Genomic DNA, 27,701 nt, shown 5'->3' on the forward strand with positions numbered 1-27,701 from the left:
CCATCATGCACATGATTCATAGATGCTCCAAGGACTGGTCAGTAGTTTGAACACCCACTAGGGGTTAGAGCACATCTGTGAGAAAAGTGTCTGGTTTATTTTCACACAGATGGAAACCAGTACACATGCACAAAAGCTGCTCTAGAAACCAAGTCATCGTGCATTAAGTGGAGATGACTGAGTTAGTTTCAAAACTACACTACTGCACTGAATCAACACATTCAGGTGCATCATGCCTACATCCAATACAGGACTGTCAATGGTCTTTTCATCTGATTGTACATAAAATAAAATTTCTGTTGGTAAAATACTAGCTCAAAACTTTAGCTGTGCAAGCAAAATCAAATTCTACCTTCATCTTCAGATCAGCAAAATTTCCTTCATGTAAGAAATGGACAATGCCCTTCTGGATGGTGGAGGCAAAACCCTGCTAAAAGCGCTGGTGCGGCTGCAATGCAGTCATCTGCAGGAGAGGAGGAGGGGAGAGGGCTTACGGCCAGGAATCACCTGGCTTTCCAGGCCTCTCCTCCAGCACAGAAGGGACAGGGTAGCAGTGAGTGATCAGACAAGTGCAGGATCACCCCTGCAAGCAGCAGGGCTATGGCTGCCTGTTACCAGAACAAGAAAAGCCACTTGGTCCTCTCTAAGGAGGACAATGTTTGGAGAATCACACCACTGTAGCAAGCCATGATACTTCTGCTCCTGTTAGCTCCGTGCTAGCCCTAAAACAACTGGAAGGGTGTTGCCTGTTCTCCTTAACTTACTATAATTCTGTGCTTTTTGGACCGCAGAAGTCACCCTGAAGATAGGTGCCTGTGCTGTGGAAACAAGGTACAGGAAGAATTAATCTGGGGTACAACTGATCCTGGCCAAGCAGGATTGACTTTGAAACCAGGAGGACATTTCAATGCTGAACAAGGTAACGAAGTGAAAGCCCCCAATCTCTAAGTCAGGCAACTAAATTTGTGTTAATGGGCAATAAAAATTTTCAGACATGTATCACAAAGACAGGCAGGAGGTAAAGGTCAGCTCTGTGATAAAATGATTGTAACTGGAAGACTTGATGGAATGAAAGCTAGGGGAGAGAAAAAAAGGACGGTTGTAGAGCAGTTTTGTTTCTCAGGTTGAGTACAACAATTAGACAAATCTACAATTTATCTGTGAATCTTTTTCCAGGTCACTGTCCTGATTTTTTTTTCACTCACAGCTTTATTTAGACAGTAATAAGACAAACACAAAAATGTCTTTCTCAGTATATGACTCCTCTATCGCCCAGTGCAGTTAGCTTAGCACTTATGGGTCTAACCTTGGCTAAAATGAAATTGGAGGAGGTCTCAGAAAAAATGAAAAAAAAGTGAGAATGTTGTTAGTACCATCAAAGTGCTTAACATTGGCCTAAACTATTTTTAAAGCACTTGTTTAAATTTTAAAGCAGTAAGGGATTAAGAACGGAGGCATTTCTCATCTCCCTTGTGTGTAAGTAATTTTAAAGGTCAAGCACAGACTTTTTGGTCTGTGAAAAACCCTCTGCATTTCTGAAAATTAGAAAACATAGTTCAGATAATCAGTGAATATAAATTAGCAGAGCTCTAACATAGTCAATACAAGAGGCCAATTTTCACTGACTGAGGTCCTGGCTGCTGTTTTGTAAAATTCCAGGAGAAAAAGATTACAATATTTTTAAAGAAAGATATCCTGAAAGAGGACATGCAGATTTCCCTGTTTGTGTCTCTGCCAGAGGAGGAACTCATAAGGACCATAAATCAAGACAATGAAAGCAGGCAGTTAAAGAGCAGTTCTTGTGAGGACAGGTATCCTGTTTCATTAGCTTTGCAATAGAAAGCCAGGCTGTGCATGCAGGAGCTCTCTACTGAGGCACAGAGGACACTATTGCTGGAGGATGCCATTCCATTAATTCCAGTAAGGGTCCTGACTTAACAGTCATTAGAAAAGAATCACACATGCCTCTGACACAGTAGTTCTCTCAGAAGACTTTAGTAGCCCTGTTGGAGTCCCCTGAACAGAAGCAGCAAGTCAGCAGCATGGAGTTCCCAAGGACTAAATCTAAAGCTGACTAAAGTTTCCTAAAGCTGACTTTAGAATATGCCACTAATTACACTGTTTTCATCATAAAGTGTATAAAGTGTTTCTTCTGAGATATCAGAGAGGAGGTTTGACAATTTTTTAAAAAAACTTATAATTCACTCCTGAATTGTCTTTTTGCTCATCCTTGCCCATGATGATGAAAAAAGAGCAGAGTGGTATTCCAGAGCTCTCCGTGCAGATCTGAAAGCTGCTTAAGACCTGATCCAAAGGCCAATCAAATCAACTATGCTGATCACTAGAGCAAACAAAATCAATATTATCAGCCTAATCCTGCTTCCATAGAAGTCAGGGAAATAAATGTTCAGTGGGAACAGCATCAAATACTTAGGCTTCTTTGTAGTCCTTAACTGAATATCATTTTAAGTAATTTCAGTAAGTACTATTTAATTTGAAATTCCGCATGAATAAAAGCATCTTGAAACATGTATGAACAAAATTACTAACTCCTTATTATAAAACTTTGCTGCTAAAGTAATTTTATCACTTTTAATCATTTTACCACTTTGAATTATTTTCCCAGTACTTCACAAGAAGAGATTTGCAGATCCTGAATCTGCCTTTTCTTCTCCACTCCCATGCTGTAATCACTGCAGAGTTTAAAAAGCATATTCATGTGAGAACACTTTATTTTCTAAATATGGACAACTGGTATGTTCGGGTGATTATTTTTCTGAGTGAATTTCTGAACAGGCATGATCTTGGCATTATAGGCTTAAGTGAAAAGAAACATGTTTTCTTTTACATTTTCTTTCCCATTTCAGTGCATGTACATAATAGCTAGGTTGTAGTAAGTTTTTAACTTACTTCTATACCAGAACTGACTTATAATCACAATTCAAGGATCTAACAAAACAAACACTCATGTGATGACTCAACAGAAGCTGAATAGTAACAGAATAGTTTATATATAAAGATTACTCCCAACGTATAAAAGTTAGAAAGAATAGGGACAAATAGCCATACTCCATTCCTGTCTGTCTGAGATGTTCCTAATTCCATATTTAACAGCAAGCGAGGCCAAACATTAAGCTGGTCTATACTCTACATATAACGAGTCTTTCCTCGTAGATAAGCACTCTGAGATAAGCATGAGGCTGCATACTGGAATTTAGGCTACCTGAATATAAGCCCTCAATGGAATTCTTTAAAATGTCAGTTTTTATTATTGTGCATTTTAGAAATTCAAATAATTTCTACACCAGGATCAAAGTATAGGATTCAAAAACAAAAATATGGACATCAACATACAAACAAGACTCAGAATGCATTGATTTAATGACGTTTTGCAAAAGACCATTCTTTCCATACTCAGAAGGCATTTCAAACTGTATTTGACACACAAGGCAATTAATTCCTTTTGGTGCATTTACGTTATCATATTCTGCTCTTTGACACCCAATGTGGTAAAAATGCTGCTTGTTTCAAAATTTGTAAAATGATGGTGTTTAGCTTTGCTTTCTGGGGATTTCTGTTCTAAAGTGCTTATTTTCCTTTTCTCCTCTGTTTTCACTCTGTTCAAAATCACTAATAAATCTGTGTGACAATTAACATACTCTAACTTTTTTTAGAGAATCCGGAGACTGGATTAAATATAATTACACACATGGGGAGGGAAACTATGTTCTGGGCAAAGCATCTTTATTTTCTCTACTCTCTCAAGAAACACTAATAATATAAAGTGTCACTATATGAGGAACATCCAGAATTACAAAGCTTGAGTTATTTTTTTAAACCATATGCAGAGATTGCAGCTGTTCTGGCATGCATTTTCCAGACTATGAAATATTAAAACCAATGATATCTTGCTTTTACTAAAATATTTCTAGGAGGCAAAATCAAGGACTGAGAATATGAGGAAATGTCAAATTAATGTTACCTGTGCATTGGTTAGTCAGGACATTTTATCTCTTAATGCTTCTGTCCCACACATTAAATGAAAGGAGAAATAGTAGATGGACACATAATTAGACATTCAGTACAATTAATTCATCAAAGACATGTAAGTATGATTTCAACAGACCCAGTGTATGTGCCATTTATTAAATTCTGGAACATTCATTCAATATGGTCTTATGGTCACAGTTTCTGTATAGAATTTCCTATCTTTTTTTCAAAAAGGGAGAGAGGGTGGAGAATTTTCTGATTTGTAAATTAACAGACAACGTCCAGGGAAAACCCCTAAACACATTTCTTCAGCATACAAGCAGACCTGAGCTTGAGCTGCCAGTCTCATTTGAATAGTTAGCAGCTCAGGCTGGCTTCTATTCCACAGCAGAAAATGAGGCACCACCGCCACCACTATTCCAGAAAGCCAAGTCCATCCTGTTTCCTTTTCTTTCCCATCATTAAAAGCTTGTGCTTTGCCGAGTCTAGAAAACAAAGACAACATACCCATCTTTCTCCTTCACCTTCCACTTCTACTGTCATGGCTCCAAAAGCTTGAGGGAATTTGAAGTTCTGCATGTACCTGTACAGAGCGGCACAGATTCACTCTCAGGTTGTTTACTTTCAGCTAGTATTTTAGCAGATTGCTGAAGTTTTCCTGGGGAATACAAGGCTTAGAAAAGAAACTGCATTTCTTTCAGTTTCTAATTTAGACACTCAAAGAGAGTTTCATGAGACAAAGGAAAACATATTTTTGTAGGCTAAATTGTTGATTTGTAGCAGCCTTAGAGGAGTATTGGAGCATTTAACACAGATAAAAGAAAAATGTAAAATGAAAATGGAACATATTAGGCAACCAGGCTGTTTCCAGCTCCCTGTATAATTATGATAAACCTGTTTCCACTCAGCCTGTAGATGTTCTGTATGTCTGGAGACAGAGTGGAGCCTCCTTCCAGTACGCAAGTTCCCCTTGTATATAATTCCTTTCCTGCCAAGTAAGAAACCTAAAGACCTAAAGTGGTTACTGGATGCTTATGTGGGCCCAGAATTCCAGAAGTGAATGATGCCATTTGTCTCTTCCTAATTACCATGAATTCTTCCTTTGTGCATTCAATGGAGATTGGATTAACGCAGCTATTCTGTTTAAAAATCAAACCTCGGCATCATCACTTGCAGTGCTCTAGTAGCTAAATTTATAGTATCTTATCGTGCTGAGGAATCTTTGCTGTGTTCCAGGACCATTTGTTAATGTCAGCACAGCCATTGAAATGGCACAAGTTCATTATATTGTTATTGTACATACAGCATAAGAAAAAACTAAACAGAAGGTCAAATTCTGATCATGTGACTATGTATATAAATCAAGACTATTTCCACTGAGTAAAATTAAATTGTTGGAATAGCTAGCAAAAAACCTAATTCATTATTGTGGCACCCACAGAAATAGCCGTTAGAAATAAATACATGGACACACATACAGTGAATAGAATATAGAATATATCGCTGTACATGTAAATTTCTCTTAAAAGCAAATGGGAAAGACCAAGAATAGAAAGGCATTTTTCATTAGTTTACAATAAAAGAAAATCCAATATGGAGCCTAAACTGCTTGAATTAAGAACTTCCGTTGGCTAAAGGAATTTTTCAGTAGGATTAATATATTTTGCCTTAACCCATTTAGTTTTGCAGCCTCTTTGCACTACTCCACTTACCCCAGGAAAACTGGTAATTGTGAAAACAGATTTCTTAAAACTGAGTGCAGTCTTTTTTAATCCCATGCTTTGGCCAAAAGTTAGCATAGATTTTACAAAATGAACACAGGTGAGACCCTTTACTAAATCTATCCCATAACATTTCACCCCTGGGTTAGAGATAGGATCAGATCCAAGCCTGTTTTTAGTTCTTCTGTTTCTAGTACCCTTCCAAGCAGTCAGAGCATCGAAATAGGCAGGCCTGCTTGAGGATATCTGAATGTGTTTGAAACATCCAAAGCCTGACACGTCATATCTCCCCTAGACAGAAGGAAAGCACAGAGAGAAAGGTTTTAGACTGCTTATATCACAGCACCAACAAAGGATCAGTCTCTTATTATAAATATATGGACACATTCATACATGTTTTGAAAGATCACTTCTTGCCAGAACTATTGTCTTGTAAAAAGACAAGTTTAAGATATTCCCAACTCCTTCCAACATAATATATTCCATTTGTAGCTTACCTTTACTACATAATGAGGTCCTTTTCCTGATTCAGCACGGTAACATGACTTACGAAGATCCTGCACCACCTACTGATCCTTACAGTAATGAAGACATGTGCCACTACCTTGTGTAGGCTAGGGAAAACTCTCTTCGTCCTTTGTATCACCCTCTACATCCTACATAAAAATCATGCAAGGAAGTTCTACTGCTGAAAGAAGTAACAGAAGATCAAAAAGGAGATCAGTGACAATGCTTGAAAGGAATATATTTCTCACCATTGCAAAGAGGCATCACATACGCATCTACAGGGACATGCCTGGATATTCATTTGCTGGGAAAACCAGAGATTAAAGAATTTCATGCACTAACATTTACCAGACAGTTGGGATTACTATCCTCCCTACTGACAGGACAGCAAGAGACAGCCTTAGTCTCCAGCTCTTGCCACCTGCTATTCTCTCCTACAAGCACAACATATCACCCTCTTCATACACTGAGTAAACTCCATGTAGGTATAATTTCTTCCCCCTGCTCCTTTTGGAAGGCCAATCCAGAATATCAGTCCTGTGTGATTTGCTTGTTTCCAGGTTAAACTGGCTATTGGCCAGTTTGTATCTACACATCCTTGTGTGAATATTACTACCTTATTGTTCCTGTTTTACCTCTTTATTTCCTTGACCTCCAGAGAAAAGTATGTCCTAGTCTTTAACTTACCAGACCAAGCAAACCAAGCACTTTTTATTCTTTTCCACAAAACAGACTCTCCACTCTCCAAAATAAGTCTTCTTTACTTTTCTTAAGCCAGGGTAAATAGAATTCTTCATCCATTATTAAAGATGAGAACTTAGGACTGCCTTGTGCCTTGATACTTCTCTATTGCTGCAGAGTGGATGGTGGACCAACTACCATATCTACTTTTCCACAGCTACAAGTGTCTCTGAAATATTAAAAAGCACAGATGATCTTGTTTTATTTCATTTACAAAGCTTCTTTTCACTGAAATAGTGTTATTTCAAACACTAAAGAAAACAACTGTTTTCCACATTTGTGATTTCTGCTGTTTAGAATTGGATTTAATATCTCATTTTTACAAAGGAAATTAATGTGTTGTGAAAATAAATGCTTTAGAGAAGATGAAGCAGGCAGCTCAAAGCTGTCTATTTGTCACTAGCTGCAGCGTACAGCTATAGAGCTCCAGGATCAGGTGCTCCCAAGGGAACAGCAACCAATTTCAGGGCCAGGGCCAGAAGGCAAGAAGTTGGCAAGGATACACTGCTGCTTCTCCTGTACAGACAAATGAACGTACAAGGAAGTGGGGATGGCTAGGGCTCAGTCTAAGAGAGGAGGAAGAAGGGCCATTTGAGCAGAGGGCCAAAGCTCCTGGGGAAAGGCAGCCATTAGGGGCAGCAGAATTTGCTGATGGCAATTTTTAGCAGCTGGTTCCTGTCAAATTTAACCACATTGTTTCCAGTACCAGCCTGAAGTGTGATGTCTGCATCACTACGTAAGCTTGGCTCCTGTCCGTCAGAACAAACACACGTTCTTTCAGTCTCTTTTTAACAGGATAAGCTATGATAAAAGATAGAGAAAGGAATTTATCTAAGTCATGGTATGATTTTCCTATAAAAAGGCACTAAAAAGGTTAAATTATTAGTCTAGAGAAAAGATAAGCAGTGTTAGACATGTAACAAATAATGAAACACCAAAAATATACTAAGTGCTCTTTTGTAAATTCTACAATAACTAAAGAACACAAGGTAACAATGATACTGAAAGGCAGTTTGTTTAAAATAGAAAAGTACTTACATTTAACAAGATGCATAGTTAGCTTGTGAAATTGATAGCAATACAATAATTAAGGAATAACTTAATGAAATTTAAATAAGACTAAAATTAAATGGATAACAAAATGGATATCTGCATTACTCTCCCATTCTCTCTCTCACTTGGTTTCCTAATGCTTTCTTAAATAATCATTCACTACATCTAGGACTAAGGGAGAATATATGGCAAATCATCCTTCTGGAATAGCTGAGGATGATGACTGTTAGACAGTAATGCATGATAAAGACAAAAAGAAAGGAAATTAAAGTTATAAGTACAGTCCTTCATAGCTGGAAACTCTGGGGAAGGGGTTGTCACATGACAACTGTCCTCAAAACAGTACTGTCCTTCTGTCCTTCTCAAAACAGTACTTCCAATTCATATTACCTCATAAATGAAAGCAGACTAAACTACATTTACTTTTTATAACTACTCTTTAAAATTAGTGAATGACTTAATAGATTGAATATGTTAAATGAAAATTGCTACTGTTTACAAAATTTTAAGAATAAAGAACAGGAAAATACATCATCCTTTCACCATACATGTGGCACTTTTTTCATGTCCATAGAAGAGCAATGTAGTGTTAACTCATGAAACCCATCTGAAGAATGACTCAGACTCACAGCTCTCCCATTTGGATTACTTCCAAAACTGGGTGGTGGTGGTAAATCTCGTTTTCACATTTCTTGCTTATCTGTCCTGCCAGAGCTCAGGGCTTGTGTGTGGATTAGCACTTCCATCTTAATGAAAATGACAATCAAAGCAAAATAGTTTAATTCTATATTTTCTTATGCAAGTAAACACATAGTAAACTGAACAGTCAGTCTGGAGGATTTAAACTATTGCACAAAACTTACTTAAAACATTTCCTCTCATACTAACTGGGCCTCCAGTTCTGAACAGGGTCTCTCTCTACAGCTGCACCAAAAAACACCCTAGTCACACCAAGTCCTTTTACATGGAGAAAAATCATTATCTTTCTGCCTTTCCTCTCTCTGTCTTTAAAGGGATATCTAAAGCATATCCATAGTCTCCTGCAAAAGTTCTGGACTCTCTGCCTGGTCCCCCCATCCTCCCTTCTTCATCAGTTTAAAAGCTTTAACTGAGTGTTTCTCTGCAGTAAAACATAGGGATAACAAAAGTAGACAGTTTCTCAGTGCACCATGACCTCTTGATAGCAAAGTGAGATCTCACTCCCTCAGTGAGCTCCAACAGCAGAGGACCTTCTGGACAATGACAGAATAATTCAGCATGAGGTCATTTCTGCATTCTCCCTTTTTTTCATGTTAACTGAATGTTTTGATTGCATTTCAAAACCTCAAAAGGGAGGAAATTCCAGGATTAGGGCTGACTTTTACTGCACAGGTGCTGTGGTTGGGCATTTCCTGAACACCTGCTCTACCAAACTGTTTGGTTTTTGGTTTTTGTTTTTGGTTTTTGTTTTGGTTTTGGTTTTTTTTTTCCCAATTCAATTTACAAATACTATTTTTAGTGTGCACATTAAAAGAGGCAACTCTGACCCCAGGGTAAGTGGTAGGGGATGATTTGCATCCACACAGCAAAATTTTTCCTTCCCCAGAACAGGGGGGAACTGCCTGCTGGAAACTGGTCCTGGCTTGTACTCTTTCTCTGGCTGAGCTCAGGCCTGGAGAACACCAGTTGGCTGGACCAAAACTGTGCCAAACTGAATGCTAAAATTTAAGCTCCAGAGACCATTGCATGCCACTACTCGAGTTAATGCTTCAGATGTATACATTGCCAGTAGGCCGGGCAGGAGAATCAAAAAGCAGTAGAGAAAGGAAAGAGCTATTTATGGTAAAGGATAACTTCACCTGGAGAACAAATGTGTATAAATTAACAATGAATATATTAAGTTTCAAATTAAAAGTAGTTTTCTAATCATGAGGTGAGACAAAATCTATAAACATTTCCATAGAAGAGCAAGGGCAAGAAACTCATTTTATGCTGGCAATGGATAAACCTTTTAAAGGACTGATTGATACAGCTTCTTTTGATGGCAGGGGGCTCAGCCTAGGAAGTCCTTTTACTCTCACCTACGTTTTAGTCCTTCCTACACTTCTTATGCAATCAGACTTCATCAGAGGGAGAAGTGATGACATAATATGGCTCTGAATTCATTGTACCTCTCCCTTTCTTCAGACTAAAGGCACTGTAAAAAAAAAAAAAATCACAATCTTTCATTGAACAGGAATAATCTCAGTTCTCCCTGTAAACAGTGAATATTTATCCAATCCCACTTAGACAGCATTTTGTTTTCAAATGAACCCATTTTATCATGAAACTCCTTAGGTTGTAATTACTGTGAATAGGATGAAATAGACTAATGGAAATTGAGAGATGTAGGTAACAAATCTGGGAACAGAAATATTTGTCTCATACATTTATCACCTCTAAATTACTGGAATGAAAATATGAATATAATAAGGAGCTACTTAAGTATGGTAAAAATAATAAATTATGTTATTTTCTTCAGAAATGGAATTGTACAGGCAAAATAACATGGAGGTTTTTTTGAGCTTGTGTAACTATAATTAATGCATTAGGCTACACAATCTGATCTCATGATAGGCAAATAACTGAATTTTAGACATAATAAGCAGTGGTTGTCTTGTAAATAAACATCTAGTTGCACTGTAGATGTCCAAGGTGATGTATCAGCTTGAGTCTGCCTACCTCTAACACTGCCTGGCTTGGTGACTGTAGTGTATAATTGTCTTCTTTTTTTGCCCAAAGTGGGAAACAAGGCAAAATGTGAGGAAAGTTAAACATCACATGAATGTTGGGGAAATAATGATTATTCGATACAGTAACTATAATTCCTTGTAATGCTGTAGGCAGTGTGTTTTACACTGTCTGTGAATGTGCTCCTTGGAAGCATGAGCTCCAGTACTTTTGAGGAGTCATGCCAGTGCCTTCCTGTTTAAGAAGTAATGACAAATCTCCGTATTCCTTTGTGAATGGAAGCCTGTGGATACTGAAATATCTCCTAGTATAAATGTTGGGATAGAATTTCATCTCTAGAAGTCATATCAGTTACAGCATCTTGAAGAAATCAGTATCTGTAGGAGAAATGACTGCTCTTTTTTCATCCAATATGTCAGGGGACACTCCACCATAGATGGCTGGTGGGCTTCAGGAAAAGAGTATTCTTCAGAGTTAGGACTATTAACTTCATCTGCTGAACAGATAATTGAGCACTGCTCTCCAGTCCTCCAAGCAAACCCAGTACAGAAACCTCTACATATATGAGTAAATTGTCCTTGTAGGCTGGGTATTCCAGCCTACATTTCAGAAACAGTACAAAGGTGTTGTTTGGACTCTGGTAAACTGAGCCATGATGAACACTGTTGAAGTACCAGTAGCAACTACCATGGTACAGTGTACTATGGTTACAGCAAACTTGAGGCTTGGAAAACAGCCAATTTGTCCATCCCAATATATACTCCAGCCTCTTTCTGACTGGATGCCAAGACTAGAGTTGGATGGGCACCATTCATCCCTGAAACCTCCCTCACCATAGAAGGAAACAGAGGCCTGCCATCAGAGTAAACAGTGCACTCCAGCAGGTCTCCCTGATCTGGACAACTGAGTAACTTTCAAGATCACATATATAAGTAATTCCTCAAAAGGAGACGTAGTGTTTTTGAGTGCAATCCCAGATGAATCAGACCCCTCTCAGAACACATATGAAAGACCAAAAAAAATATTTGAATTGCCGTTGTCCTCTGATCTTCTTGGAACCTTAGTGGCTGCAAAATTTTACAAGACTTTCAAGGAGCCTCACATTTATATTACGTCTGCTAACATCCAGAGGGTCATCAGAAGCCAAAGGGGGATTGCAGAGGATCACAGAAGTTTAGCAGCATCAGTTTTTCCCAAGTTATGTTCTCAATGTACCAGTTTTTTCTAGCTGAGAAATCCCTCATGCCAGTGAGATCTTCAGCTGCTCATTTTATACTGCTTTAAAACTGTAGTGTGTTGAAAGAACAGTAGAAAGAGGCTTTCATGCAAGTCAAGAAATGGACATTTACTTTTTAGCAGCTACAACTATATTTTTACAGGCTCTGACTTCTAACAACATCAGTGAAACTTCCTATTTTGAGCTCCTCTTCCTTAACAAAAAACGTTCTTAGAGAAACAGAGTATCTTCTGCATGCTAACTATCCTGCTGTAAAATCCTAATGGAAATAAATCTGTCATTTAACTGCAAAGTAAATCAAGACACTAATAGACAGAAGCAGTTTTAGACTTTCAGTAAAAATCTGTCATTTCTTCTCTTCATCAGTATTTAAGACCAAGATGGTAGTCAGATGAACAAAGCCCACTTTCCTTCCAGACAAAACAAAGACCACGCTAGCTTTGCTGATCTGCTTGCCTCCATAGCTCCTTCTGTCTCACACACAACTGTGCAACTCTAGCCTCCTTTACTGGCACTTCTTGAACAGATTTCCAATAGTCTGAAGTCTGGCTCCACTCCTATGCTACACTGCTTGCTGTTTCTTTTTCCTGTATCTAGACGGCTTATGGAGTGCACAGTTTTTTTAAAGAAGCATCGTAATGAGGTACTGAGCTACTCATATTGTTATTTCAATAAACAAATGTCAATTCTTTTTTTAAATTTTTTAATTTTTTTTTTATTTGGAGATCCCACTATTCATCCAGAATATTACATATACCCCCAGCTGGTCTGCCAATCAGTCTGCCAAATGGTCCAGTTAGTCAGTTAGTGTTTTTACTGTGGAATAACATCACTATCCCTTAAAATCCCAGTCTGTATGGAGAATCAGTTATATGGAAACTGCTTTTTGCAAATTAATCTTTAGAACCAGATTATGTGAGTGAAAAATATGCAGCTGAATCATGTGCTCTTATGGTGCTCAGTGAAATAAAAGTGGCTCCATAGTGGTGTAAATGCTCCCATGGACCTATGTCTTGAGTCATTCACTTACTTACTGATTAGTAATATTGAGTAACCTCAAAACTTCTCCCTGTCATTTGTATAAAGCACAGAGGATGCATGGTGCTTAAAAGAAACCAACAGTCAGTTTGGTAACTGTTAAGCATAAGAAGGTTCAGTTAGAAAGTCAAAAGTTGGTACTATGTTGAAAATGGAAAGACTAATAAAAACATGCTTTCTTATGATTATGGACATAAGTTATGAATGAGTTTAAACTGTGAAACTCTGAATTTCATAGAAAAGACTTCCCAAACCATACTGAAGTCAATGTCAGCAGCAATATGCTTGCAAATTGCCAGCATAAAGGGAGAGATGAAAAGGGCATTACTCCACTATAGCTGAGCTTGGTTAAACACAAGGCAGGTTCAAGGATTCAGATCAGGGATGGAAAGAAAAGGTACATGATGCCAGGATGGTAAAGAAATTTAATGAGGCCCAGAGAATCTTAGCATCTCCGTACAACTATCAGTAAGGTAACTGGATGCAGGGCATCCGCTAAAGCTTTCCTGTCATGACTAACAGTGGCCTGTGACAGAGCTCAAGGTGGAGAAAGACCTCGAGTGTTTTCCATAAGGTAGGTAACTGCTATGACAGACTGCTTTCACACTTTGCAAGGCTTCTCCCCAGGAGACTAAAGCTGTCATCTGTTCTAAGAAGGAAATAAGCCATAACATTTTAATTTCCTGGCCCTATTTGCTAAACACGTAGACTGTGGAAGCAGCTTTGGTTGATCACCACTAGGTGATATACAAACTATTCTTTCAGTGAGCACGATCCTTGATTTTTTTTGTTACAGGCTTTGTCCCTTTCACTGCTTGTCTGTTGCTTGAATCATAACCTTTTAGAGGAAGAGACTATTACTAACTGCATATAAAACAGTCGGACAAAGCTCAGAGGGTAACACAAGAACTCCAAGATAATTCAGCACAGCAACAATCAACAAATGCAAAAAACCGTAATGAATTCATCAGCAGTGTCATGATGTAAGAGAAAACTACCAACCCATTTTTCTGAACTGGATGCAGAGGCGCAGAGATTAGATGTTTACCTGCCCTACACCAAAACACAAATATATAGTGGAGTTGAGGATGGGTTCAAAATCAGCCCATCCTTACTTTAGCAGAAACCTAGTCTTTTGAAAACTTACCATTAATTCTAGGTTAAAACTGGACAAACTTTTCTAATGAAATATTTTACCGTGTACTCTGAGCATATCTGATCTCCCTTAGGAAATGACCATTGACTTAGGCAGATTATTCTTTCTTCATTTCATGTTAACGTGCTTTTGAATTTTCACCAAAGATTGCTGTCTCAGGAAATGCTAGTTCCATAAACTGCTCTTCTTTCCATTTAATGCATACTCAAGATTTAGTCTGTGTTAGCCTCACAGCTCTCTTCTCCGGGGAGGACTCAAATTCTGTTGCTGCTGCTGGGATGGATTTGCCAGCGGGACTCCACGCAGTAAAAAACAAGTGACGTTTTTCCACGCTCAACACTAATACATGATCTGCAGAGGATGCAAAACGTAGCAGCATGTTAAACGACCTGCAGGATCACCTTTACGCAGGCATTAGGAGGCACTGCTGAACAACTTTTCTGTGGCTGGAGCAGGTAAAGGAGTTTTCAAGCTCCACTCGAAACGCTGATTCCAGTGCCCAACTTGTACTCGCCGATTATGGAAAGGCAGCACTGAAAGGAAATCGCGAATCCGGAGTTGCCTCTCGGCTGTGCGCGCCGCCGCCGCAGCTAGGTGCTGCGCTGAAAATACCGCGCACTTGCTGGGCGCTCTGTCAGCCCCCCGGGAGGGACCCCCCCGTCCCCCTCCCCTTGTCACCGGCGTGAGTGGGGGGACCCGACCCAGGGCTTGGCTCGGCGCCGGCAGCCTCACGGACCTCGGGCGGTGGGGGCTTCCCGCCAGCTGCCGGAGCCCTCCGCGGAGGCGGCCGGAGACCCCCGTCCCGGTCGGCCGGACCGGCCTCTCCCCGCCACTGCCCAGCCCCGGGCACCGGGCGGAGGAATCCCTCCCACCCCCGGGGACCCCGACCCGCGCCCCCCCGCGCCCCCGCCTGTCGCGCCGGGCCGGGGCAGGCTCGGCTCGCTCCCGCCTCCAACCTGCCCTCGGTTTACCCGGGTCTCCCCCTCCCCGCGGGGGCTGCCGGGGCTGCCGGTCCCCGGGAGGGCGGGCGGCGGGGAGGGGAGGGGAAAGGCGTGTCTTGCCTGGGCTGCCGCTGCCGCCGCCGCCGCTGCCGGAGGCAGATCGGAGATATAAAAGACCTGGCCGGGCGCCGGCCGTGGCTCCAGTCAGCGCGGGCGCTCACGCCGTGGGCAGCGGGGCGCAGCGGGGCGCGCAGAGCGGCGGCGGGGCAGGCGGAGGCAGCGCGGGGCTGGCCGTGGGCAACCCCAATGCGTGGACTATCCGCTGCTGCAGTATGCTGGAGCTACAGTTCCGCTGAAGGGAGTTTGCACGCTGCCGGCTGGGCCGGACTGCAGCGCTGCCGTTCCTTATGAAGAAGGCACAAGTGAGTGCGGCCGCGGGGCGGGGGTGAGGGGCGGCCCGACCTACCTGTGCCGGGCAGGGCTGGGCCGCGGCGCCCCGGCCGGCGGAGAAGCTCCGCTGCGGACCGCGCCGGGGGGGCGGGGGGGCGGCTGGGGCGTAGCGGGGTACGCGGGTCGGGGCAGCCGGCGGGCGGGGAATGCGCTCCCGCGTCCGTGGGGGTGTCCGCGGGGGCGGCGGCTCCCGGCCGGCCCGAGAGATGAGGGGCGCCGGGGATGGGGACGGCTGCCGTTGGATGAGCGATCTGGGGGAGAAGGGTGGGGGGAGAAGAGAAACCCAACCTACTGCCCGGTCTCACCCTCAGCGCCCGCAGCCCGTGGAAAAGTTGCAGCAAGCGGCCGGATCGGCGGCTGAGCCGTGGGAGATCTCCGACGGCGCTTGGAAAAATCGGTTTAATAAATCAGTTGCCAGCGTTGCACTGACGAGCTGAGGGCCGAAACATAAAATAATCGGAGGCAGCGGTGCCGTGGTTGCTGTGCTCGGTGGCTCCATTCAAGCGTCTCCAGCGTGCTGGGGGTAGACCCCGGCATTGCGCCCCTTCCCGCCCTCCCCCGCCAGAAGAGCCGCTCTGTGCCGCGGTGGGGGGCCCTGCCGTTATTTCTCCAAGTTGTGTACAGATTACGGTGGCTGTGCTAGGCATTTTCTTAAAAGGAAAGATGGGGACAGACAGGAGTGGAAAAACCTTCTTGTAACAAGAAGCAGCTCCGGGAAACGCTAAAGAGAAAAAGTTTAAGGCTTGACTTTGCAAGGTGCTGCATCCTGGCTGACCTCAGTGAGAGCCGGGGGACTCGGTGCCGAGGCTGAGCTCGGGGGGAGAACAAAGCGTGGACACGCACACCGCTGGTCCTGCGCTGGGGGCTTTTGCCTTCCCCTCCGCTTCTTGGTTAGAAGCAAGATACTTTTTGCCTTCGACTATTTCTTGGCGGTTGCTGGGTCATCCACGCACCAATAGTCTGACGACACTTCAGCATATAGTCATTGGAAAAGACGTAAAATATATTTTGAATAAAAGGGAAAGGCCTTACGGAAGTCTTTTGGCCAGTTAAATAGTTTTTTCAAGAGATGACAGGAAGTAGAAATAGTGGCCTTTTGAAATATTTCAATCTCAGCTGTCCAAAGCACTGGAGAATATATCCATGCTTAAGGAGTTACAACTTGGGAGACTTAATTTTTGTGATGCTGAGGTACAGTGAAGTGTTATCTTAAATGATCAGTTCTGAATTCTAATAGCGTATATCCATTGCTGTTATTCCCTTTAGATTATTGAAGATGCCTTGCACCTCAGAGATGTTGTTTCAGACCCTGTATACAAGTTTGGTCAAATATGCTGAAGATTATTGGTTGGGAAGGGTCTCTTAAAGTGTATGAGGTGTATTTATGTGTGCTTAGTTATATGCATTCATTTAATATCGGAGTGGACACCAGTAAAGTCACAAGATATTATCCTAGCACAGAAGCATACAAGTAGGACTGTTTCTTCAGAGAAGAAAGAACTGTTCAGCAAACAAATGAGGATTTATGAGTGCAAGCAGTCAAGTGTTTTCTTTCATACAAACTCTAAACTTCTAAAATCAACAGAGTACTTTTGCAAATTCAGAGCAAAGCAGGAATAATCCCTCTCTCCTGATAAACTGTGAAAGACAAGCAATCTTGGCATTCAGGACCATATGGCTTGACTCAGGGGCTCATGAGCTGTAGCCTGTGGAACAGCTTCTTGTCATGGTGGTGAAGCATCTGTCAGCCTTCAAGCAGTTATGCTTCCTGCCTTTTTGGAGGCAGTGACAGACTCCTAGCTCTCCAAAGGATTGTTTCCTTCATTTTAAAGATTAGCAAGCAAATGTGATACCAAACCATTAATCATTCTGAGGGCATCAGAGCAGGAGATACTTTGAGAAAGACTTTCCACTAAAACCGTGAAGACCTATGTGCAAAGAGAGAGAGCAAGTGAAGCGGATACAAGAAAGAGGACATAAGTACATTGGGGCACTCAGCACATTAAAGTAAATTACAGTCTTTATGCTCTCCTGTGACTACTTCTGCCATTGTCCAGACCGGTAACTGGCATAGTGAAAAGAACAGGATTGGGAAGCCAGGAAAGAAGTTAACATTTCATGTAATATTCTGTGACAGACATAGTACAGAAAGGGAGAACCATTACATCACTGAGTCCTTAGTACCTGGATATTGCTTCAGATAAATCAGGGATTTTGATGTTTGAAGAAATGTTACACAGACATAATATATAACTAGTGCAGCTGAAGGAGTAGCTGAGTCATACGTCAGTGCAACAAGAGTGCTGAAAGAGCGGAGTTTTGCTGAATGTTAGACTAGAAGTGAGCAGGTAGGTCAGTTTGTTTAAATCTGTCTTGACCTGGGAAACCACAGGAACTGCAAAAGCATGTTCCCCAACAGTGCCAGTCCTGGAGGGGTGGTTTCTGAAACTATACTGTTTGATAAATATATAACCTCCTGTTTTAAACATACCAGCACCTCCTGAGTATTTTTTTAAAAATTATAATGTCTTTAAAAATGTGATTAAATATTTAGGATCCAGTCATACGAATCCTTTTTCAATGGGACTATTTCCATTAATTAATCTTCTTGAAGGACTGACTGTATTGAGAAGATCTGCAGGCTTATATAATTATATATATATATATAAAAAGGCTCAGTAATTAAAACTATTATCAGAAGTGAGTTTATGTCATTTTGCATGCTAATATTACAGCAGATAAAATATCACTGATGTCTGGACAGCCTTTTACATTTTTAATAAAACAAGATGAGTGCTGCTAGTGTGATACAATCTTGCAAAAACGGAGCAGATTTCTGATTTGCTTGTTCTTTGTTTGATTTGAAGACAATCTAAATAGGATTAAGTTGCTAAGAAATATGCTACAAGAAGTTACTAAGAAATATGCTGCATGGAGGGGTCACCCATGGGGCTAGCTCAGAAGGCTGCTGATGTTAAGGTATCCCACATACTTGGTTCAGGCACTTAATCTTCAGCAGTGGGTTAGATGCACAACCTCTTAGAAATCTCAGTATTAGAAGTGTTTTAGATCTCAGCTGGGCTCTTTACCTCTGAATGTGCACGTTACTGCTGGTAGTTAAATGACCTTCTGAGGTTGTCCTATCCATAGTATGTTTGTGTCACTGAAGTGGGAGCCTCTGTAAAAATTATTATGGAATGGTACCTGGAAAAAGAATTAGTACACAGATTGCCCCGCTCCAGTCTCATATCAACATGCTAAATCAGCAACACATGTCCGGTATCTTGGTGCGAGCTTGCAGAGTCATTATTTTAAGGGAAATAGTGAGCTCTGATCTGCAATCTTTCTTGCTCATTCTGCAAAAGAATGAACTGGAAGACATTTGGAGCTCACAATAGGTGTAGATCTGCTGCTTATCAGATAGAAAAAGAGAACTTGCTGGAGCCGGAAAGATGTGCTGTTCACAATGAGGAATGGACTAAGGTCTCTTTCTTTTTTCCCCTGGTTTTGACTTAGGGGAAGCCAGTTTGCAAGTACTGCAGCTGGAAAGAACATCCTGGAATAAAGTGTCATATGGAGAATAAACAGCAGATGACCTGAAAGACTCTAGGGTGGGGGAGCATTTCATAGGCGTGTTTAGTGATCTTTTTTTTTTTTCTTTGCCTGCTTGTATTGTGTGCCTGTAAGTTTGAACTATGCAGCACTTGGCTTGGTAGTTTAGACTGAGGCTGCTAACCCCGTCTGCTTCTGACCCAGTTCTGCCATCGCACTGAAATCTAGTTTCTCCTTTTGTGCACCGCATGTCAGTTGTTCAGGTACAGTTCTGCAAGCTGACAGTACCATTCTCCAAGTTTTGTTATGTGACTTAATGGTATGCTGGCTCATGTAATCGCCATATTGTACGAAAGTTAAGAGTTGGCAAGATGCAGCCCTTGGCTTCGGGTGTGCAATGCTCAGTATGCAGTATGTAAACACAACACCCATTTATTTGAAGCAAGGCAGGAAAAATCTCCCTACGCAATTCCATTTGAGTGGTGTGGGAGCTGACAGATGAAAACGAAAGCGTTTGTTCTCTCCCTGGTCTTTGGTGTGCCAAACCTGAGGTTGGTCAGCCTTTTAAACACCCTGCAAATCTGCTTGGGTTTTGTTTTGTTTTGTTTTCCTGTGCACTTGTGGAAAAAAGACATGGACCAATGTAAGGTGAGTGAAGAGGGGTAGCGCTCTTTATTTTTGTGGATTGGCCCATGTTTGCATTGCGTACTGAGTCATATGTAAACCTGCAAAACCAACATTCATAAATATTACCGATGCTGAAATAACTGACTGCAAGGAGCACGTAAAATGTAGATTTTGCTGGATGGTTTTAGTTATTGACAAATGTAAATAGTATCAGACATTATTAGTATGAGAGTGAAAATTGAAAATAGAGTTGCAAACAGAGAAAACAAATATAGTGTTAAGTATTTTATTTTATTAAAGCTGGTAGCATGCATAATATCTGGTCAATGAAAATAGATACTCCAGTGAAGATATTATTTCTACTGTATGTCTAAATAAAAGCCACTTTAGGAGTTCAGATGAATGAATACTTTGGATCACAATAACATAGGAAATAAATTATCCTCTAATTTCCTATTGTTATTTAATAACCACTGGGTGAATGGTTGGTTGTTGTTTCTGTTTAAGTAATGTTTTAATTATACTATGTAGATAGATGTGATAACCATTTTAAATCTGATTAAGATTTTTCTGCTTTATACATACTTTTGCGTTATCATTGTTGCCTGGACTAGACTTAAGTTAGGAGCAAGGCAACAATACTATGAGGTCTAAGATGTCACTGCAGGTGTTGCCTGAAGGAAGGCCACTGTGGTACTTGCTGCTTTGCAGTCATGCTTTGGAGCACACAGTTCTGCAACGTGGGTAAGTCCTGAGCTTCCAGCTATTCCATCACCTCTTGAACAAATGCTAGAAGTGAAACCAGGTGCTGCAGGCCGTTGGGACAGAGGGTGCGGGGGGCAAGTGCTGGCTCCCCCCTGCAGGGCCAACTGTGCTCACTGACAGTGGTCATGGCTTCTGGAAGGCTCTCTCAAGCAGGTCTGCTATAGACCCACCTGCTAGCCCCAGTCCTTCATTGTTGTTGAAGAGCACTTGAAGGCATGCAGGAACCACAGCATTTGATTATTTTTATTTTTCAGCATTTTTGCTGCAAAACCTACTGGATGGAGAGTATCAGCTTCAGGAATGACCCTCGAGGTCATATTTAGCCTAAACCTCAAGAGCTATATCTTCTCTCATCTGTCATTTGGCGCCTGTTTATAACTGCCATTCACATGGTATTCCTTAACATTCCAGTGAAGAGTTTCTAGAAGTCAGGCTGGGTATATTGGCACTCCTCAACCTTCTCACTGGTTTTGGGCACCAGAGTTGGGAGGTCAAAGACAAGAGCGTGCTGCAGCCTTGGCACCCGGGCAGAGGTGGGTTGCGCACCTCAGCTCAGATGGATGTTCTGCAAAGCCTGCAGGTTTAGGCTGGACTGTCACAAGAGGATGAGTCTATCACCTACAGAGATTACCTCTGGGTTTGCAAACAGGCTTGATTCAATCCAGACTGAAAGACTAACCTAAAAGAATTTACCTGAACATACTCACTGGAGTGAGAGAGACACATCTTTTCTTACGTAGGAACTTATGTCTCCAGGAAGGGTCTAACCATCCAGTCTGTCTTGTTGAAGCTGTTCTGCTTTGTATAAGAAATTTTGCATTATGCCAGAGGGAAGAAGAGAAAAAAAAATCAAGTCCAGACTTTGAATCTGAAGTATAACTTCAGTGTTGCTCCAAATCTGAGCCAAAACTCCCCTGAGTTAAATCATACTTTAAAACCAGATTAACTGAGCCGCTATGTTTATCTGTTCAATCTTGAGGGTGGCTGACACATGAACAAAGCATGTAGAGTATACTATATTTCAGGCCACAAATCCAAATCCACAGATTGTGAATCATGCCAACCTCTGAACCTCCTTTTAGAAAGATTTAGGCGCCTGCAAATCAGAGTCTGAAAACATCAGTCTGCCAGTCCTATCTGTGTGTGTAGCTTGGTGCTTCCAAGCATGGCCATCCCACGTGACTGCCTAAACCCTCATCCAGTGTCTTATTCAAATGGCTTTCGTTTGTTCTGCTGCCATCAGTTTGACAGACATCTGTTCACTGACAGTTAAGGCCAAGGATAAGTGTAGTCCAGTTTGCTCTGCCATCTCTTCTTTAGAAGTACCTTAAGAAGTTTTTAGAAGCACCCCAAATAAATCTTTATGAATACGTTAGGTATATGCAGTCTGTTGCATGACAGGACCTACGTTCTTCATTTGCTCTGGCTGGAATCTCTCTACTTGATGTAGGCAGGATCACTTGTAGTGATAGTTTTCCAGTGTCTTTTCTCCTAAATGTACAACACGATTTATATTTTTTTTCCTTGCAACTAATGAAAGTTAGGAGGGAATCCAAGTATCTGACCACATTGAACCCGTGTCCACATATCACACAGAGGAACACACACCATGCAAAAAAGCTGTACAGAATAAAAATACCCAGTATTCTTTCTCTGGATGCCAGCCTCTCTTTGCACATAAACTTGTGTGCAGTGAAGATCCTAAGTGTAGTGTGCAAGCCTTCTGCCCAAGAGATTTGAAAACCTGTATGTAATGTGGGCATAGCTGAGCCCTGGGAATGACCAGTTTCAGCCCTGATGTGTGCAGAAATACATGCCAACAGTGTGTTATTTCCTTTACAGTAGAGACATAATCTGTATGTGAATTCACAACATGCTTAATCATGAATGAAGTAAGGCAGAGGAGAGCACAACAGAACATCGGAATAAAGGTTTATCTGAGTCCTGTACAGGATAATCTTAACCCGTTGTTGTCAAATGATTCCCTAGCTTTTTCTTTGTGTATTTTTGTTCTTTAGTGTGAAACTCAGAATTCAGGGACAGATAAATTCCTCATTTTTTGAGGAAGAACTTAATAATGCTTTATCATTTTTTCAAATGGAGTTCTGTGATGATATGTGATAGGTTTATATACCTTTTATTAATTTGGAAGTATGAGGAAAAAATATAAAATTTTCCTTGCTACCTTGTGCTTGCTTGGTAGCAGCAGACCAATATCTATCTTCCATTTATGTTTGCAGTATCATGCATCATTACTGAATGGATTCTTCAGTCTGTTTAGTAACCCATGACCTCTAATTATGTTTGAAAAAAGTTATTCTGGCAGTATCAGTCAGACTGTAAAACTAAGTTGGGCATGTCCTGGCAATCTATTTCCGTTTAGAACAGAAAATTAACTCTGCAAATCATACAGCAGCTCTTTTTGTAAGAGCTCTTTTTGTAAGAGCTGCTCCTGGACAAAAGGATGAACAATGTCTACAGCACATACTGAAAACATGGAATAATGCACTGATATACAAGGTTCATTATTTTAAAGTGTGATTTTTGAACAGTGCCTGCGAATGTGGAGGTTTTAAAGTGTAGAGGGCAGTTTCTTCCTCCATTTCATATTGACCCAAAATATTCCTCTCTGTTTGTGAAGATTTCATAATTGAATCTAAAATGGGAGTAGGATATCAAGGTGCTGACTTCTGTGGTCTAACTGAAGTAATGGACTGAGTAAGGCAGTGAGGAGGCAGACATGATACTTTAAAATTAATAATGTGCTGCATATATGCAAAATAATTCACTAAATGAAAAGAAATGCTTAGAAATTGAGGGAGCTTTAAATTTAAACATGCTAATGGTTTATTGTAAAGAAGTCCTAAGTTCCAACCCTCTAATTTCCAGCCTCCATTTGCTCGTTATTAAGTGAACTCAACAAAATTTGTCTTTTGCATTAAATGGCAAACAGACAGTATTATGCATTATGTTTTAAACTGATGTAGATCTGAATGTCAGTTCTTCTGGAGATTTGTTTTTCTTTTACTACTTTGAAGCATGCAGGAATAGGAACATTAGTCAGCCAAATGAATTTAGGAAGCTTGTATAACACTGCTTGGCACCCTCTTTCATTTGGATTAAAAAATATGTTCCTGAATAAACAGAGCTTTTTTGTGGTTATTTTAAAAAGGAGGAAAAAAATATATGTCCAATATTCATAATTGCTGTCTTTTTCAAATTAGTGTGGTTCTGCAACGTGTGGATTGCATTTCTATTCTAATAGCAAAAACTATCACTGCCGTATTTGACAGCAGTTTAAATGTTTGTGATGTGTATTGCATTCTTTATTTTCAAGGAAATATCAACCTTATTTATAAACCATAAGTTTAAATACTGTCACTGAAGCTGCTTTGATCTTCTGTATTATAGTCCCTGGCAAAGAATGTGCTCTAGATTTGCCATGCATTCTCTAAATTCATGTCCTTTAAATATTCTGACCATAATCATAGTCTGTTCCAAATTTTTTTTTCAGTATTTGTTCCTTTAATAGTGTGAAGCTGGGCAGTGAAAGCCCTCTTTTTGGGCTACTAAATCCAGTGAAAACCTTGCTGTTTCTTAAAATTAGACTCCGTTCCCAAGCAGGGTGGTGTTCATAATCCCCCTTCTTTCTTCTGCCACAGGTGTGGGAAGATATTGTTCCCCTCCATGTCTGTGACTAAAATTTCTGGATGTTTTTTCTCAAGCCCACATTTAAAAATGATTGTTCATTCTTCAAGTTTCTTTCTCCTCTTCCCATTCAGACAGAAAGTTAGCAGTGCTACCCTCGTTTTTTTGTGAACTTTTCCTGGTTTGGGTGCATTTGAGTCATCATCCTCACCTCTGACAATAAAACTTCAGTATTTCTGACAGCCAAAATACTGAAGGTGTTTCTCACCATCCCGTTTCCCCCCACATAGTTTAAGTTTCATCTCTGGTGAATGTTTTCTACAATTTTTGTAGTAGTCTGTCCAGTGGCCACTTTTATTTCCCACAAACTTTTTGAGGCCCACTTCAAATATTAATCTTCTCAATAACCTGTTTTTACTGTATTTTGCCTTGCCTGTAAAAACTAAGCATCTCAGAATTAGAATGAATCCACTGAAATATGTTGTTTGTTTAAATGATGATACTTGTAAGCTATTAATACAGTTATGAAGAGCCCTCTGAAATACTGGTCTGCTTTTCTAGAAGCAACAATACCTTTTCCTCTGACATCAGTAATTTTCTTAATATATTAAGAATATCCTTGCTTGTTGGTTTTTGTTTTGTTTTGTTTTTTTAAAGAGTCAAATACTTACTGAGACCAAAGGAAATCCTTTTACAAGTAATTGTTATTGCTTTCTCCTGTATCTCAGCTTTGTCACCTAACCATATTAGAAGTATCTGATTTCATTTGACCCTAAAAAAATTCTGGCCTGAAACATTCTTTAAATCATCTGGAGTGAATTTCCTGTCTTTCTCCTCAGCACATTTTAAAAATCTCTTCTCACACACAGATTTTAGTGATCAACTAGACATTTGCCAGTAATGGTCAGATTGTCTACAGTACTTTTGGTTAGTTCCCACTGTAACAGAATGTTGTTGACATTTACAAATGGGCTGAGATATATGTGAAGCTAACTTGATTTTAGCCTACTGGCTTATTTCTACTGAAGTGAGTCCCTCTTGCTTTGTGTCCATTATTTCAGTTACTGTTGAATTTGTACCTGTTTAAAGTGCTAATTGTCAAACTATGATGTGATTTTCAGCTTCATTCACTATTTTAGATTCTTCTTCTTAACATATGCACTCCATTACTCATTTCAGACTAAATGGCACAATTCCTATGAAAATAGGAAGAATTTTTTTCCTGCACAAGTTGATAAGTATCACTTAAGTAAACTTGCTAAGAAACTGCATCACTTATGAAAATACCTAACTACTCTTACTGGAATTTCAGAGTGTAGACATTGAAAAGTATATACTCTGAGGAGATTTACAGTAATCTTCTCAATGATGGGATATATTTTCTATGAGATTAATTACAGAAGCCAAAGAAATTTCATGATAAGCCAGGTAACTTAATGTGTCCTCTTTAAGAGCAGCAATCCTAGGAGACTTGTGAGACCTAGATGTATAAAACATCCAAGAAATCTTACTATATTGTGGGAATGTTTGCATGAGTTTTTCTATCAGCACATCTGTAACAAGGACTCTGCTGAACATGTATCATAAGAACAGTTTCGCTATGGACAACTGTGGTTCTTTCTTTACTCACATTAATACTTTTGACCAAATGTAAAGCTCCATAGGATGTAAACACACCACACACAATTTACAACTGTATTTTTAGTAAGTAACCCCTGTGAAAATCAGTAAAAATTAACTAAAATAGCTGTTTTTTTCAAATGGTAGTGTTCTGTTGCATTGTTGCAAATGCTGTGAGGATACCTAACATTTCTTATCAGTTATGTACTATATTACTCCTGTCTTTAGAATTATATTTTATAGACATATGGATTTAATAGGCATTTATATTTCTTCAAAATTGTACGGATGTAGTGAGCTTTTTTCTCAGATTATTTTTCTTCTACTTGTATCTGCATCTCCATAGTCATACCGAGTTGCAAACTGACTGTCTCAACTTCTTTGGGCGTGTTTACCCCACGATTTCCGCAATTTTTAAGGCAAGCTGCAAGTAGAGCTTCAGGTTTAAGTTTAGATATTTACCATTCTCTCTAGTTAGCATAACTCAAGCAAAAAACCTCGAGGTAGCATTTGAATGACATTCATATTAATCCTGCGGTCACAATTCAGAGACAATGAAGTTAGTTGGGATATTTGCTGTGTCTCTTTTCTCTAAGCTGAGAGCACTTTCTTGTTGATACAGACCATGGGAATGTGGCTATTCTTCCTGGAAACATAGGGGAATTCTGGGAAACACTGAAGTGCTAGAAACACTTTGATTCAGTTTGTAGTCATTAGCCTATGCAAATCCCAGTGAAAACCAATCAAAAAAACAAAACAAAAAACCTAAACCCACCCACAAACGACCAGGATATTAGAATTACAGTATGTGTGGACAGGTCTAAAGTTCAGGGCAGGATATAAATTATAACTCAGGTTGATTTTACAGTAAAGGTATGGTGTTCGTAGCTTGGTAAAAATAGGTGGCCGTGATATTCCCTCCATTTTCTGAAATCCATAATAACTCTTAATACATTGACGCTTAATTCTTGTCTTTAGAGTTAATGAGTACATCCAGAGTTTAAAAAAGAATTTTTCGTAACAGCTTGCCTGTATTTTTCTGTTCTGTTGTCAGCAGGTCTTGCTCTATTAAAATCAGTCAGTAGAAGGAAGGTGGGAACTCTGTATTAATAGAGCTCACTGAAAGGAATAGAAAAGTCTAGCTTCTGTAAAAGAAATGCTTTCAATGTACTCAAATTCTTTGTGTTTCAAAATGTCTGAATAAGTGGCAAGTACTGAAATGTCTTATAAAAAAAAAAAAAACTCGCAGAAAACAAACCTAAGTACCCCCATATTTTATCTCCCTTATCATAACAGTTTGAGGAAAAAATTATTTAGGGACAGAAAACAAAGAGTAGAAATAAGTCATTAATTTCTAACATGGCAAAAACCTAAGAGGTAATGTTCTCTAATTGTCAGCAACCTCATATAGTTCAATCTGGTAAGCGGGTTCACAGATTGATGACAACATGCGCAAGCTACATAAATTACTCAGGTTAATTGAAATGAAAAGAGATTCTGAGGAACTTTGTAAAGGTTTAGAGAAGATAGGAGAACAGATGGCATGATGGCAACTGGAGTTTGTGGAGTTGAAGAGCAAGGGGGATGCAGTTTGGAAGGAATGTTTTGAACTAATTGTAACCACATTAATACAGCAGGTTTCATTAGTCATATAAACTACTTACAAGCTCTTTTTTAATGTTCTTGTAGCAATACTTGGTCAGGAAAAATGGATGAAAAATCCCTGTATTGTACTTGTGACAGAACAAATGAACCAACGTATTGGGATGCAGTAGGAGCAGGAAGAGAAACATAAAAGCTGTAATGCTTTTTTGATGTTGATAGTCAGCCATCTTGAAAAATGTCCTGGTTGACCTACCAGAAGATTTCAGTGGTCCTGAAATAGGCAAAAGCATTACGTGGAAATGATGAGCATATGAGGGGGGCTGAAAGCTGAGGGCAAGAAA

General features: G+C 40.2%; 1 protein-coding gene across 3 annotated transcripts in view; it reads left to right on the forward strand.

The window, feature by feature from the left end:
- The first annotated feature begins 15,234 nt into the window (after positions 1–15,234).
- The window catches only part of KITLG (KIT ligand), a 57,805-nt gene continuing 45,338 nt past the window's right edge, over positions 15,235–27,701 (forward strand). For 2 of the 3 annotated variants that reach the window (XM_074902767.1, XM_074902770.1), the window contains exon 1: positions 15,235–15,515. In XM_074902767.1, coding sequence (XP_074758868.1) covers positions 15,501–15,515 — 15 coding nt within the window. In that variant the 5' untranslated portion in view covers positions 15,235–15,500. Of the gene's footprint in view, positions 15,516–19,655; positions 19,744–27,701 lie in introns of those variants that run through there. The other variant, XM_074902768.1, reaches the window with a different exon arrangement.

Source organism: Athene noctua, chromosome 3 (genome assembly GCF_965140245.1).
Source record: "Athene noctua chromosome 3, bAthNoc1.hap1.1, whole genome shotgun sequence".
NCBI lineage: Eukaryota > Metazoa > Chordata > Aves > Strigiformes > Strigidae > Athene > Athene noctua.